Source organism: Hyla sarda, chromosome 1 (genome assembly GCF_029499605.1).
Source record: "Hyla sarda isolate aHylSar1 chromosome 1, aHylSar1.hap1, whole genome shotgun sequence".
In the NCBI taxonomy this organism is placed as follows: Eukaryota; Metazoa; Chordata; class Amphibia; order Anura; family Hylidae; genus Hyla; species Hyla sarda.
This window is the reverse complement of record NC_079189.1, coordinates 46,756,920-46,771,436: the sequence shown is the minus strand read 5'-3', so window position 1 is coordinate 46,771,436 and position 14,517 is coordinate 46,756,920. Positions and strand designations below refer to the sequence as shown.

Genomic DNA, 14,517 nt, shown 5'->3' with positions numbered 1-14,517 from the left:
GAACGTCCCTGTGCGTCGTCGTCAAGGCAACGTTACTAGTCCAGGCCCGGAGAAGAGAACCCCCCCCCCCCCCCCCGTGAAAATGGACAGCCCGGAACGACTAACCCTCCCCACCGGACGGTCCTGCAGCATAGATGGCCTGGACCAGGAGTAGAAAACTAAAGGGGGGTGTCTGGATGATGACGAAGGCCGCAGTGGACTTCAACCTGCGGACCTCCAGATGTTTCAAAACTACAACTCCCAGCATGCCCGGACAGCCGATGGCTGTCCGGGCAGGCTGGGCTTTGTAGTTTTGCAACATCTGGAGGTCCGCAGGTTGAAGACCACTGATGAAGGGATTGACAGGCGGTGATGATGAAGGGGGGGGGGGGATGATGATGGGGTCTGGATGATGACATGGGGGGTGATGTATTTCCCACCATAGGCTTATAGTTGAGTCAATAACTTTTCCTGGGTTTTTGGGATGAAATTAGGGGCCTCGGGTTATATTCGGCTCGGCTTATACTCGAGTATATATGGTATATATAAAACAATGTATAAATAAAAAAAAACTTAAGGTAATAAACATCTAGAGACATCTTGTTGTACACGCTCTTCCCTACCATCTGTCTGTTTGGGTCTCTTCTCTTGCTAGAACTGTTAAGTATGCAAATGGTCCAAAAGGGCAATACTTGTTTTATTTTTTTTTTTATTGGTCAGAACCAAAATTCCGCACTGAATTACCACTGCAATTCAACACCAATTCCGTGCGGAATTTAAAAAATCCACACATCAAGCTGAATGTCACTATGTGTACTATGGATTTGACATTATGAATTTTCTCAGCAGAACGCCAACCTGGAGTTTTCAATGGGTAAATTGACCCAGAACTATATTTTTCCTGTAGGAATCATTAGTTGACCCATTCTCCCACAATCTCTAATTTACCCATCAAGAAACACTTTATTCCTATTGGATAATCAGTGATGAATTTTACCCCCTTTCCAGCTGCTGCTTGACATCGAGCTCGAACGATTATGTATAAAGCCATTGGAAACCAACCGAGGACATTTGAAGGGCAAACACTTGTACTAGAGGGGTTTGTTAGTGGTGTTAAAAATGTAGATATTTGGATATCCTTCAGTGCTTGGCTGGTCATTTCTATTCGCATTCACAATACACAGTCGGCTCACTCTGACATCACTGTTTCCCAACCAGGGTGTCCTCAGCTGTTGCAAAACTACAACTCCCAGCCTGTTTTACAGTAGAGCCACAGGTTGCAGATCAGTGCTATATGAATGCCCATTGCTCAGTTTTCTTGTAGAGCTGGCAGAGGGGAGTACGGAATGGGTGCAGCTATAAAAGCTTCTGGCTGGGCTCTGTCATGGCACTGCCACTTACCATACAGTGAGTAGGGACATGGCTGGAAAGCACAATGCCCTGGTGCAAAAAACTGTCCCAAACATACACATAGGAGGGGACACTTACCTCTCCCAGTATGGCTGCAATGCGCTGATGATGTCATGCACAAATCACACTCACCAGCTTTAGGCAGCGTTCCTCATCCCTCCAGTACTCGCTACCTCCCTGAGCTCATACGGCACAGCAACACCTGGCAGCAAGGAGCAGGAGGCCATACGGAAAACCCCTAAGGCCTGGTATCACACGGCAGAATGTCCCTGCGGAATTCCGCATGAATCTTCCGCACGGACATTCCATTGCAGCAGACTCTCATTTTTTTCAATAGGCTTCTGCTGCTCTGTTCACATGTTCAATGTTTTTTGCAGATTCCGCAAGGAAAGGCATTGCCAAGCAGAGTCCGTGCGGACAGTCCAGTGTGTGAACATAGCATAAGAGGAGAGTTTTAGACACTGCAGGCACAGAGGGGACATGAAGCATGAGGTTTGTCTCAGATTGTAGAAAACATTAGAACGAGGGGTACAGGTGGGGATTCATGCACAAGCCAATTAGGGCAGGGCGGTATACCGGTTCATAACAAAATTTTTGTCCTGCACGATATGAATTTTTCCCCATACCGCAATACCGGTTTGGCCCCTCCCCCTCGGGAATGAATTATCAGCTCAGCACTGCGCTGTCCCCAATAATCATGTGACCTGCAACCGCTGTTCTCCCCCAATTATCAGCCCAGCGCTGTCCCCATTGGGGAACAAATCACATATCACCTGCAAGTGCTGCCCTCCTGTTTGTTGCGGCCGCCGGCTCCAACACCCTATAGGTGTATTCGGACTGCAAAAGGAAAACAAAATAAACTTTAACTCACCTTCCCAGTCGGTCCGGACCAGCTTCCTAGGGAATGGAATGTTTGAGAACCATCACCCTATCACCGGCCGCAGCGATGTTCCGCCTCGGCCGGTGATAGGTTTGAGCCCACTGTCATGTAGTAAGAAGCCGGCTCCTTACATGACTGTGGGCTCAGCCTATCACCGGCCGAGGTGGAACATCGCTGCAGCCGGTGATAGGTTGACGGTTCTCCGGAAGAGCGTAAGGCCGACGTAGGAACGTGCGATAAAGTTTATTTTATTTTTGCAGCACAGGCATACAGCGTACAGTATAGAGTGGCAGCGCCGGTGGCCCGCAACAAACAGGAGGATGAGGAGGGCAGAGAAATACTGTTATATACCCTGTAACCGCCATAAGTTACAAAAATACCGTGATACACATATTTGGTCATACCGCCCAGCCCTAAATAATTTTCAGTTGCGGATGTGCTGTCCCGGTACCGTATCCTATACGTTACCTGCGTAGAGGTCCCCATAGCCAGAGTCCCTAGGATGCCGGGGTCCCTCTTGTCTAGTCTTCCCCTTGTCACCTCTCACTTAGTCAGTAGATATATAGTGGTTCTATTTGATATTTGTATAACTATAGGTATAGAAACTGTATATATCTGGTTATTTACCTGTATGGAGCGTAGCAGGACCTGCAGGTCACGTGATCAGGTAGAAACTCTATGGTTTTGCTTAAGGACCTTTGGAGGTCCACGTGACATGTTCACCCACCATGCCTTGTAACGGTGAGTGACAGCTGACACGGACCAATCCAAAACGGCCCTGCCCATATAAGGGAGCGGCGACCATGACTAGGTCTCTTCTCCTCTCTTTCCTTGTGGGTTGGTGATGAGGACGGATCTGCGCAGCTGTCATCAGCGGTAACCAGGCCTTAGCCTTGCGGCAACGGTCATCTCTAAAAACTGAGTTATTTCAATCCCTATTACTAGAGATGAGCGAACTTACAGTAAATTCGATTCGTCACGAACTTCTCGGCTCGGCAGTTGATGACTTTTCCTGCATAAATTAGTTCAGCTTTCCGGTGCTCTGGTGGGCTGGAAAAGGTGGATACAGTCCTAGGAGACTCTTTCCTAGGAATGTATCCACCTTTTCCAGCCCACCGGAGCACCTGAAAACTGAACTAATTTATGCAGGAAAATACATCAACTGCTGAGCGGAAAAGTTCGTGACGAATCGAATTTATTGTAAGTTCGCTCATCTCTAGTCCAGATGATCAAACAAGCCCAGACTGCAGTTGTCAGAAAGAAGTCTTACAAATAAAGTTTTTTTTTTTGACAAGGTTAGGAAAATAAAACTCGCTGGATACAGAAGTAATGAAAATTCTTCTATTCTTACAGCACGTGGAAAAAAAGATACATTTTGTAATGATAAGTTGAAGTAATGATAAGATAAAAGCATTACAAGTAATAAAGTGCGTCTTTCATTGTAATTTTTTCATTTTTTTTTTTTTTTTTTTAGCAACTTGAACGGGAATCAAGGTCCAGGCTCTTCAGTATACAAGTTCTGACTCTATCCTGTCTACTATATTGTAGTACTTCCACTAACGTACAGCCTAGTTCTGTTACAGATTTCTCTTTACCAAATCAGCCTCACATCTACCTTGTTTGTATATCACTTATCTACGTGTCCAAACACAACGGGAAACACAAGATCTACAACTTTTTGAGATTTTTTTTTTTAAAAACACGCTAAAAGCTAACAATGTAACAAAACAGAATTGTTTAAAAAGGGCCGAGCTATGCAGATTCCCCCCACCCCCCCCCCTCTGAACACGTTTTATGGCTCACCCAAGTGGTACATATGTGCTAGCCAAAAATCAGAACATGCAAAAAGAGGCAATGCCCACTGCTTGGAAGTGCTTCACAGTTAACCCTTCTCTGCATTGGGGAGAAAAAAAATAAAAAATAAAATAAAAAGCAGTGTATGGCTGTAAGCATATATTTAAATAAATAATGAATGTAAAAATTCTGTGCCGATTTTATAATATCTATATCAATGTTTCCCAACCGGGGTGCCTCCAGATGTTGCAAAACTACAACTCCCAGCATGCCTGGACAGCCTTCGGCTGTCCAGGCATGCTGGGAGTTGTAGTTTTGCAAAACCTGGGAGGCACCCTGGTTGGGAGACACTGATCTATATAGTGGTAAGATCTCAGTTCTTCTGATAAAGAGCTGCAAATCACCTGCAAGAAGAGTTTAAAAGGGGTATTCCCTTTTTTTTCTTAAAGGGGTTATCCAGGAAATTTTTATATATATAATCAACTGGCTCCAGTAACTTAAACAGATTAGTAAATGACTTCTATTAAAAAATCTTAATCCTTTCAGTACTTATGAGCTTCAAAAGTTAAGGTTGTTCTTTTCTGTCTAAGTCCTCTCTGATGACATGTGTCTCGGGAAACGCCCATTTTAGAAGAAAATCCCCATAGCAAACCTCTTCTAAACTGGGCGGTTCCCGAGACACGTGTCAGAGAGCAAGAAGAAGTCAACTTCAGAAGCTCATAAGTACTGAAAGGATTAAGATTTTTTTTAATAGAAGTAATTTACAAATCTGTTTAACTTTCTGGATATAAATATATATATATATAAATATAAATATATATATATATATATAAATATATATATATAAATATATATATATATATAAATATATATATATATATATATATAAATATATATATATATATATATAAATATATATATATATATAAATATATATAAATATATATAAATATATATATATAAATATATATAAATATATATAAATATATATAAATATATATAAATATATATAAATATATATAAATATATATAAATATATATAAATATATATATATATATATAGGTTTTTCCTGGATAACCCCTTTAAATGAACTGATGCCAGAAAGTTAAACAGATTTGTATATGACTTCTATAAAATCTTTACCCTTCCAGTACATTTTAGCAGCTGTATGCTACAGAGGAAATTCTTTTCTTTTTGGGGGGAAGATTTATCAAAACCTGTGCAAAGGAAAAGTTGTCCAGATGCAAATAGCAACCAATCAGATCGCTTCTTTCATTTTGCAGAGGCCTTGTGAAAAATGAAAGAAGAGATGTGATTGGTTGTTATGGGCAACTGGACATCTTTTCCTCTACACAGGTTTTGATAAATCTCTACCTTTGAATTTCCTTTTTGTCTTGTCCACAGTGCTCTCTGCTGACACTGTGTCATGAACTGTCCAGAGCAGCATAGGTTTGCTATGGGGATTTTCTCCTACTCTGGACAGTTCCTGATACGAGCATCAGGTGTCAGTGGAGAGCACTGTGGAAAAGACAAAAAAAGAAATTCAAAAAGAAAAGAATTTCCTCTGTAGCATACAACTGCAAATAAGTAGTGGAAGGGTAAAGATTTTTTAATAGACGTCATTTACAAATCTGTTTAACTTTCTGGCACCAGTTGATTTAAAAAAAAGTTTTCCATTGGAGTACCCCTTTAAGGGATACTACAAAACTTACCCCATATCCACAAGGTAGTCACAGGGGGTCTCTACTGTGAACCCCTGCAATCTCCAGGACAGGGCCCTGGCTGTGCGTGGAGTGGCATTGTCAGCATGCACTTCATGCACTTTCTACGGGAGCGTGGAGATACATAAGTACAGCATTTGAGTACCTCTTGTTCTCCCATAGACAGTGTACGGAGCACGTGCAGACACACCACTCAATGCAAAAAGAAGAGACGGACCACCCATAGTCAGATGCTATCCCCTAGCCCAGTGTTTCAGAACCAGAGTGACTTTAGCTGTTCCATAACTACAACTCCCAGCATACCGGAGACTGCCTTTGTCTGTTCGGATATGCTGGGAGTTTTAGTTATGCAACAGCTGGAGGCACTCTAATTGGGAAACCCTGTCCTATCATGTGGATAGCTGATACATGCTGGAGTAGCCCTTTAAATTAGACTGGTTAACAATGACCTACATACTGAACTCCACATAAAAACAGCATGCAGGAAATTAAAATAGCTATGTATAAAAACAATATTTGGAGCCTTTTATTACAAAAAAAAGAGCTACAACCATATATAGGGAGATAGATTTTAAAGTTATTGGTTTGTTTTGGTGAGGATTTTCTTCAAGATCGGCTTGGATCCAGGATTAGTAATAACTTAAAATTTAAGTCCTGAATTATCATGGGCAATCCTAGCAGCATGACCCTAGCAGGGGGGTAAAATGCCCATGTTGTTTAGCCCCCTTTAGGTGGAGGATTACCAGCTTCATGCAATTGGGAAGTTGTGTTTTACTTCTTGCTCGGGCTGCCCAGGATTCTACTTTTCCCTGTAGTGTTCAGAAGGGGAAAAAAAAACAAAAACAAACAACATAGCAAAATATTTCCAGAGCCTGATCATTTTCTTAACATCTACATTCCAAGAATTAAAGTCCCCAATACGTGTACATTGGATATCCTCCCTGACCCTGCACACATACATTGATTATCCACATTAAGAGAGACAATATTGCCTGGCGCTAAATGCAACTGTGTGGAATCCCAGCCTGAACAGAGGTATACGACACTATGGTATATATAATAATAATAAAAAAACAAATATATAGGCAAACCTGCCTCTATATATATTATATTAGGGGGGGGGGGGGGGGGGGAGCTTGAGATGACAGTCAAGGCAGTGGAATTTCCATGTATCTTCATAAGTAGATGGGAAAGCTCCGCTGCTGTGTTGAGGAGCATTTTGCAGACCCATCTCCATAACAGAAAAAAAAAAAAAATATATATATATATATATATATATATATATAAAATAAAAAGATGTCAAGGTGGGAGCCACACTTGTAACCAGGTGAGGTAGCAACTGTACATTTGTAAAACGAGAACCCTACTTGGACTGAACTATGAAAAAGAATTAATAATAATAATAAACAGCATAGCAATTCGTTCCCAGAGTCATCAAAATGCAGTCACGCTTAAAAAGGGTAAAACTGTGCTATAAAAAATAAGGTGGCCACAATACTGTTTATAAAGCAGGTAATTTGGCTGTGTGAACATTGTGCATGCATCAGTAGAAATGCAGGGTCCAGTGAATGTGGCAGTAGAGTTACTGAGCCTGGGTGCATCAAACCCAGAACATGTAACAGCATTACTGAGCGCGGCGCAGGCAGAGCCAGCATTACTGAGCCCGGCGCAGGCAGAGCCAGCATTACTGAGCGCGGCGCAGGCAGAGCCAGCATTACTGAGCGCGGCGCAGGCAGAGCCAGCATTACTGAGCGCGGCGCAGGCAGAGCCAGCATTACTGAGCGCGGCGCAGGCAGAGCCAGCATTACTGAGCGCGGCGCAGGCAGAGCCAGCATTACTGAGCGCGGCGCAGGCAGAGCCAGCATTACTGAGCGCGGCGCAGGCAGAGCCAGCATTACTGAGCGCGGCGCAGGCAGAGCCAGCATTACTGAGCGCGGCGCAGGCAGAGCCAGCATTACTGAGCGCGGCGCAGGCAGAGCCAGCATTACTGAGCGCGGCGCAGGCAGAGCCAGCATTACTGAGCCCGGCGCAGGCAGAGCCAGCATTACTGAGCCCGGCGCAGGCAGAGCCAGCATTACTGAGCCCGGCGCAGGCAGAGCCAGCATTACTGAGCCCGGCGCAGGCAGAGCCAGCATTACTGAGCCCGGCGCAGGCAGAGCCAGCATTACTGAGCCCGGCGCAGGCAGAGCCAGCATTACTGAGCCCGGCGCAGGCAGAGCCAGCATTACTGAGCCCGGCGCAGGCAGAGCCAGCATTACTGAGCCCGGCGCAGGCAGAGCCAGCATTACTGAGCCCGGCGCAGGCAGAGCCAGCATTACTGAGCCCGGCGCAGGCAGAGCCAGCATTACTGAGCCCGGCGCAGGCAGAGCCAGCATTACTGAGCCCGGCGCAGGCAGAGCCAGCATTACTGAGCCCGGCGCAGGCAGAGCCAGCATTACTGAGCCCGGCGCAGGCAGAGCCAGCATTACTGAGCCCGGCGCAGGCAGAGCCAGCATTATGGAGTTCGATGCATTTGGCACAGGCATTACTGGGGGAGATTTTTCAAAACCTGTCCAGAGGAAAAGTTGCCAAATTTCCCATAGCAACCAGATTGTGCCTTTCATTTTGCAGAGGCCATGGTAAAAATGAAAGAACCGATCTGATTGGTTGCTATGGGCAAGTGGGAAACTTTTCCTCTGAACAGATTTCGATAAATCTCCCCGAGTCTGAAGCATGCAGCATTAAGAGCACTTGCAGCAAAAGCCCCAATTAAAAAAAAAAAAAAAAAAACTATAAAAATATTGTGTTAACTGTACCTATATCTTTGTTAAGAAAGGGTTACACAAAGAACCTTCTGGTCTAGTAAAAATAAGAGTAAAAATATCTAGATTTTCACAATGGAGCCAATAGTGTCTTGTTTTACAAAAAGGTAAAACCTGCTGATACGGTACACTTAAAAATGATGCAAGCGGCTCCAATGCAAAGCCTTTCCTTTTTTTTTTTTGTGAGCCGCCAGTGAGGATATAACGGTAATGCTGTGTAAGTGTATGTCTCGTAAACCTGGGAGGTGAGCTATGGCACAGCTCGGGATCAGTGCAGACGCGGCCTGGGCTGCGCAGGATGGCTCAGTGTGTGTATGTTCTGTCCTGAATCAAGGTTAAATCACAAAGCTGTACAGCATTGAATGGAAAAGGCTTTCTTTTTTCTCTCCTTTATCCTTATTCACATACAGTCGTATTTACAATAGTGTTGCAGTCCGCTGGTTATCTGGTCTTCTGACTCTTTCTATACTTGGCTTTTGAGTGCTCTTTCGGTATACATTCAGCAGCTTGTACTTCATTGAACTCAGCTGGCTCGTGGTCCAGACAGCAAAGCTTGCCGCCCGCCGTCCGTCTGAACAGTTTATCGTCGTTGTGGTTTTTGCAAAAGGAATTCGGACACAGGCAGCAAAAGCTCACCGAAGCCTTCCCACAGACATCACAGTGATGCCACGGGCACTCCCACTTCCCTGTAAACAAAGTTTAAGCAGGTCAGAATCCCAAAAAGGGGTTTCCACCAACAAAAAGGGGTTGTAGGGAAGAGAAGCCGGGGAGGGCTGGGGCACTACTCACCAAACGGCCTTTTGTTAAGACCAAGACAAGAGAGGTGATAGGTCTTTGTACATAACTTCCTGTCGCACACAATAAGCTCGCCGCCATCATTACAGCGGAAGCAGTAATCTTCAGATTCTTTCTTCCCTTCACCTTTAGTCCTGCGTCTTTTCGGTTTTTTCTTGGCCTTCTTGGATTTTTCTTCATGCGATGATGCTGATGAATTCTGCAATATCAGGGAAACAATGAAAAAAATTTTACATTTTTTTTTAAAAAAATGAACAGGCAACTCTACAATATTCCACTATACCCCTCTGGTGTAACAATATCCTTATGTATAGATTAGAGATGAGCGAACTTACAGTAAATTTGATTCGTCACGAACTTCTCCGCTCGGCAGTTGATGGCTTTTCCTGCATAAATTAGTTCAGCTTCCAGGTTCTCCGGTGGGCTGGAAAAGGTGGAGACAGTCCTAGAAGAGTCTTTCCCAGGACTGTATCCACCTTTTCCAGCCCACCGGAGCACCGGAAAGCTGAACTAATTTACGCAGGATAAGTCATCAACTGCCGAGCGGAGAAGTTTGTGACGAATCGAATTTACTGTAAGTTCGCTCATCTCTAGTACAGATATATTTAGAAGAATGTCTACATTATACGGCATGCACTGCCATACAGGGTCTGTGCCTTCAGCTGTTGCAAAACTACAACTCCCAGCATGCCCGGACAGCCAAAGGCTGTCCGGGCATGTTGGGAGTTGTAGTTTTGCAAAAAGCTGGAGGCATGCTGGTTGGGAAACGCTGCTTCAGACTAAGACAATAGCGCATTTTGCTTTCCACTTATCAAGTTGATCTTTGCACAGGCGTCTCAAGCCCTCAAGGAATGACTGGAATACACTATACATGTCCTGCACTAAGCAAAAATCAGATCTACACACAAACTATTTGGGAATGTGTATTGGGATTTTGAAGCAATGAAGACAAACCTTTGGTCGATCACCAAGGAATCCACTACAGTTTGGAGCGCCACATCTGCAGACGGTCTTTTCATTTCCCAGGCAATCCAAGTTATAGTTGAATGTTAACTCCTCGCCTTAAAAAATGAAGACATATAAAATCATTACAGGTGGGAATACAAAACCTTAATACACAACACAATAATGCAACAGGAGAATCCAACACTAAAAGAAAACCAGCAAAACTAAATAGAGAAGCATGGAGTTAAATGTCAGAGAAGATCAAAAGCCACCAAACAAATGACTGACTGGGCGCTGTGTCCCCCAACAATCGTACCTAGAAATGGATTTTCCAGTTAACAAAAAAATCCAATTTTCTTACCTGTTTCATTGGAGGACACAAAAAACTGTGGGATGTCCCAAAGAAGAAAAAAAAGAAAAAAAATTACCCAAAACACCAAACAAAGAAAAACATCCTAGGATGCTGAGGCATATGTTGTCCTACATGTTTGGCTGATGGTACGAAAGAGACCCACAGGACTGGTGGGATGAGTAGAGGAGTGGGTGACTCTTATTGTGCATATAGAATATTTGACACAGTCCTGACCTCAGTATCTGAGGAAGGGGATTTAGGAGTAATTAGCAGAATGCTTGGATGTATAGGGAGAGGTATAAGCAGTAGAAAGAGAGAAGTGCTCATGGGTGTATAGTGCAGAAGTGGTCGCTGCAAATACAGTGAAGGAGTTTAAACATGCATGGGATAAGTATAAGGCTATCCTTCATATAAGATAGAGACAGGTATAAGGCTATCCTTCATATAAGATAGAGACAGGTATAAGGCTATCCTTCATATAAGATAGAGACAGGTATAAGGCTATCCTTCATATAAGATAGGGATAGGAATAAGGCTTTCCTTCATATAAGATAGAGATAGGGATAAGGCTATCCTTCATATAAGATAGAGACAGGTATAAGGCTATCCTTCATATAAGATAGAGACAGGTATAAGGCTATCCTTCATATAAGATAGGGATAGGTATAAGGCTATCCTTCATATAAGATAGAGATAGGTATAAGGCTATCCTTCATATAAGATAGAGATAGGTATAAGGCTATCCTTCATATAAGATAGAGATAGGTATAATGTTATCCTTCATTTAAGATAGAGATAGGCATAAGACTATCCTTCATATAAGATATAGGCATAAGGCTATCCTTCATATAAGATAGAGATAGGGATAAGGCTATCATTCATATAAGATAGAGATAGGCATAAGGCTATCCTTCATATAAGATAAGGATAGGTATTAGGCTATCCTTCATATAAGATAGAGATAGGTATAAGGCTATCCGTAATATAAGATATAGGCATAAGGCTATCCTTCATATAAGATAGAGATAGGTATAAGGCTATCCTTCATATACGATATAGGCATAAGGCTATCCTTCATATAAGATAGAGATAGGCATAAGGCTATCCTTCATATAAGATAGAGATAGGCATAAGGCTCTCCTTCATATAAGATAGAGATAGGTATAAGGCTATCCTTCATATAAGATAGAGATAGGTATAAGGCTATCCTTCATATAAGATAGAGATAGGTATAATGTTATCCTTCATTTAAGATAGAGATAGGCATAAGGCTCTCCTTCATATAAGATAGAGATAGGTATAAGGCTATCCTTCATATAAGATAGAGATAGGTATAAGGCTATCCTTCATATAAGATAGAGATAGGCATAAGACTATCCTTCATATAAGATATAGGCATAAGGCTATCCTTCATATAAGATAGGGATAGGTATTAGGCTATCCTTCATATAAGATAGGGCCAGGGACTATTCACAGTATTCAGATTATTGGGCAGACTAGATGGGCCAAATGGTTCTTATCTGCTGACACATTTTATGTTTCTATTAGGCAGAGTTGGCCATGCTGATTTAAGAACACTGAACAGACAGAATGGGAAAGAGTCTGGACCCCAATCCGATAGGATAAACCCACAAGCCGAGGTACAGGGCATGTCCAAGGGTAGGAAGGAGAGAGCGTTTGCCGTAAGTAGGCAGGAGAATCCCATAGAAAGAAGAACACCAAAGGGCTGCTTGCCCAGAAAAACTAGGAGGAGAAAACAAGGCGCAGAAGTTGAATGAGACCACAACCGAAACAAGGAACACGAAGAGATCCTGTGGAAGAGTAGTGAAAATGACGGGAGATGGATGAGCAACCCTTAGGAGGAGAAGCCACTCAAGTGGAAGGACACGAACACCAAACCCAAGACATGATCGCAAGAGGAACGGCTAAAGTACATTATCCCTGGAGGCAAAGGTGGGATGGACATTAGTAGGAAAAAGCAGAAGCAGGAGACAAGGGCCGCAGACAGAACAAAACAATGGATGTTGCAGGTCACCTTACAGAGAAAGGCTGAGAACCAAGAGCTAGGTTGTATCCTTGGAAGGAAAGGGGTATCATCCAGTGAAGAGGAATGAAGCACTTGATAATATGTCAAAATGGACACTGGTTGTAGGGGAAAACCTACAAGGGAGGATCCTCAGAGAAATACTGTAGGCCAGTGTTTCCCAACCAGAGTGCCTCCAGCTGCTGCAAAACTACAGCTCCCAGCATGCCCGGACAGCCAACGGCTGTCTGGGCATGCTGGGAGTTGTAGTTTTGCAACATCTGGAGGCATCTTGGTAGGGAAACACTGACCTACAGTATCTCTCCGAGGGTCCTCCCTTGTAGGTCTTCCCCTACACCCAGTTTCTTCTATTCATATTCTACATAGCCCTTGTGCACGGCAGATTGTTCGAGAGCCGCTTGACCTCCATTCCTCTTACCTGCAGGTATGTCCCGCGTAGCAAAGAGGCCTACACGTGTATCTCCGTTTACTGTCCATTTCTGAGTCTCACAGTTTGGCTGGCAGCTGTGGTTCATAAAGCGGGAATAGTTGCCCTTAGGTCCCGCATCAATGATTCGGTCCTGCAAGTAAACCACAATACAGGAGTGAAATGCTACCGAATACAAGTCAGCTTTTACTTTTCAATGTATTTCTTTTGTTATACAAGTGTTATAACGTTTTACTCTCTCTGTTCCTTTCTTATGTTACATGTTCTCAGAAGTCTTTCCAACGCGGGCGCCCTGAGCGGTCAATCAGCTGTAATGTTATGTAATTCACCAACAATTGTTCAGTATCCCGATGGAGCCAGCACAGGGGAAATAAAGCCCATCACAATCTACAGCAGTGTATCCCAACCAGGGTGCCTCCAGTATATGCAGGTATGCTGGGAGTTGTAGTTTTGCAACATCTGGAGGCACCCTGGTTGGGAAACACTGATCTACAGGCTGTATATATTATCTATGGACAAGCTGGGACCTCCAGAGTGAATCAATATGAACATGCGCCCCTTGTTTATTAGCCACACGCGCCCCTTGTTTATTAGCCACACGCGCCCCTTGTTTATTCGCCACACGCGCCCCTTGTTTGTTAGCCACACGCGCCCCTTGTTTGTTAGCCACACGCGCCCTTTGTTTGTTAGCTACACGCGCCCCCCGTTTGTTAGCCCCACGCGCCCCCTGTTTGTTAGCCACACGAGCCCCCTGTTTATTAGCCACACGCGCCCCCTGTTTATTAGCCACACGCGCCCCCTGTTTATTAGCTACACGCGCCCCTTGTTTATTAGCTACATGCGCCCCTTGTTTATTAGCCACATGCGCCCCTTGTTTATTAGCTACATGTGCCCCTTGTTTATTAGCCACACGCGCCCCCTGTTTATTAGCTACATGTGCCCCTTGTTTATTAGCCACATGCGCCCCTTGTTTATTAGCTACATGTGCCCCTTGTTTATTAGCCACACGCGCCCCCTGTTTATTAGCTACATGCGCCCCTTGTTTATTAGCCACATGCGCCCCTTGTTTATTAGCTACATGTGCCCCTTGTTTATTAGCCACACGCGCCCCCTGTTTATTAGCTACATGTGCCCCTTGTTTATTAGCCACATGTGCCCCTTGTTTATTAGCCACATGTGCCCCTTGTTTATTAGCTACAAATAAGATTCCAGATGAAATAATGAAATTTAATTCCCAAAAACAACAAACACCTGTTGCAGGTAATGCTCGATAAATAATCATTCCTACCAGTACAGCGCAGAGCTGTAGTACTGATCACTGTAGTCATCCCATAGATCTGTATGGGACACTCCCAAGGCAGTACAGAA

At 43.8% G+C, this 14,517-nt stretch overlaps 1 protein-coding gene across 1 annotated transcript in view; it reads right to left on the bottom strand.

Annotated features, from left to right (window-relative positions):
• Positions 1 to 5,445: 5,445 nt before the first annotated feature.
• Positions 5,446 to 14,517, bottom strand: part of NSD2 (nuclear receptor binding SET domain protein 2) — a 117,014-nt gene continuing 107,942 nt past the window's right edge. Inside the window, 5 exon segments of the mRNA XM_056541252.1 lie at positions 5,446 to 6,594; positions 9,007 to 9,272; positions 9,376 to 9,580; positions 10,336 to 10,442; positions 13,141 to 13,282. Of these exon segments, the coding sequence (XP_056397227.1) occupies positions 9,028 to 9,272; positions 9,376 to 9,580; positions 10,336 to 10,442; positions 13,141 to 13,282 (699 nt within the window). The 3' untranslated portion in view covers positions 5,446 to 6,594; positions 9,007 to 9,027.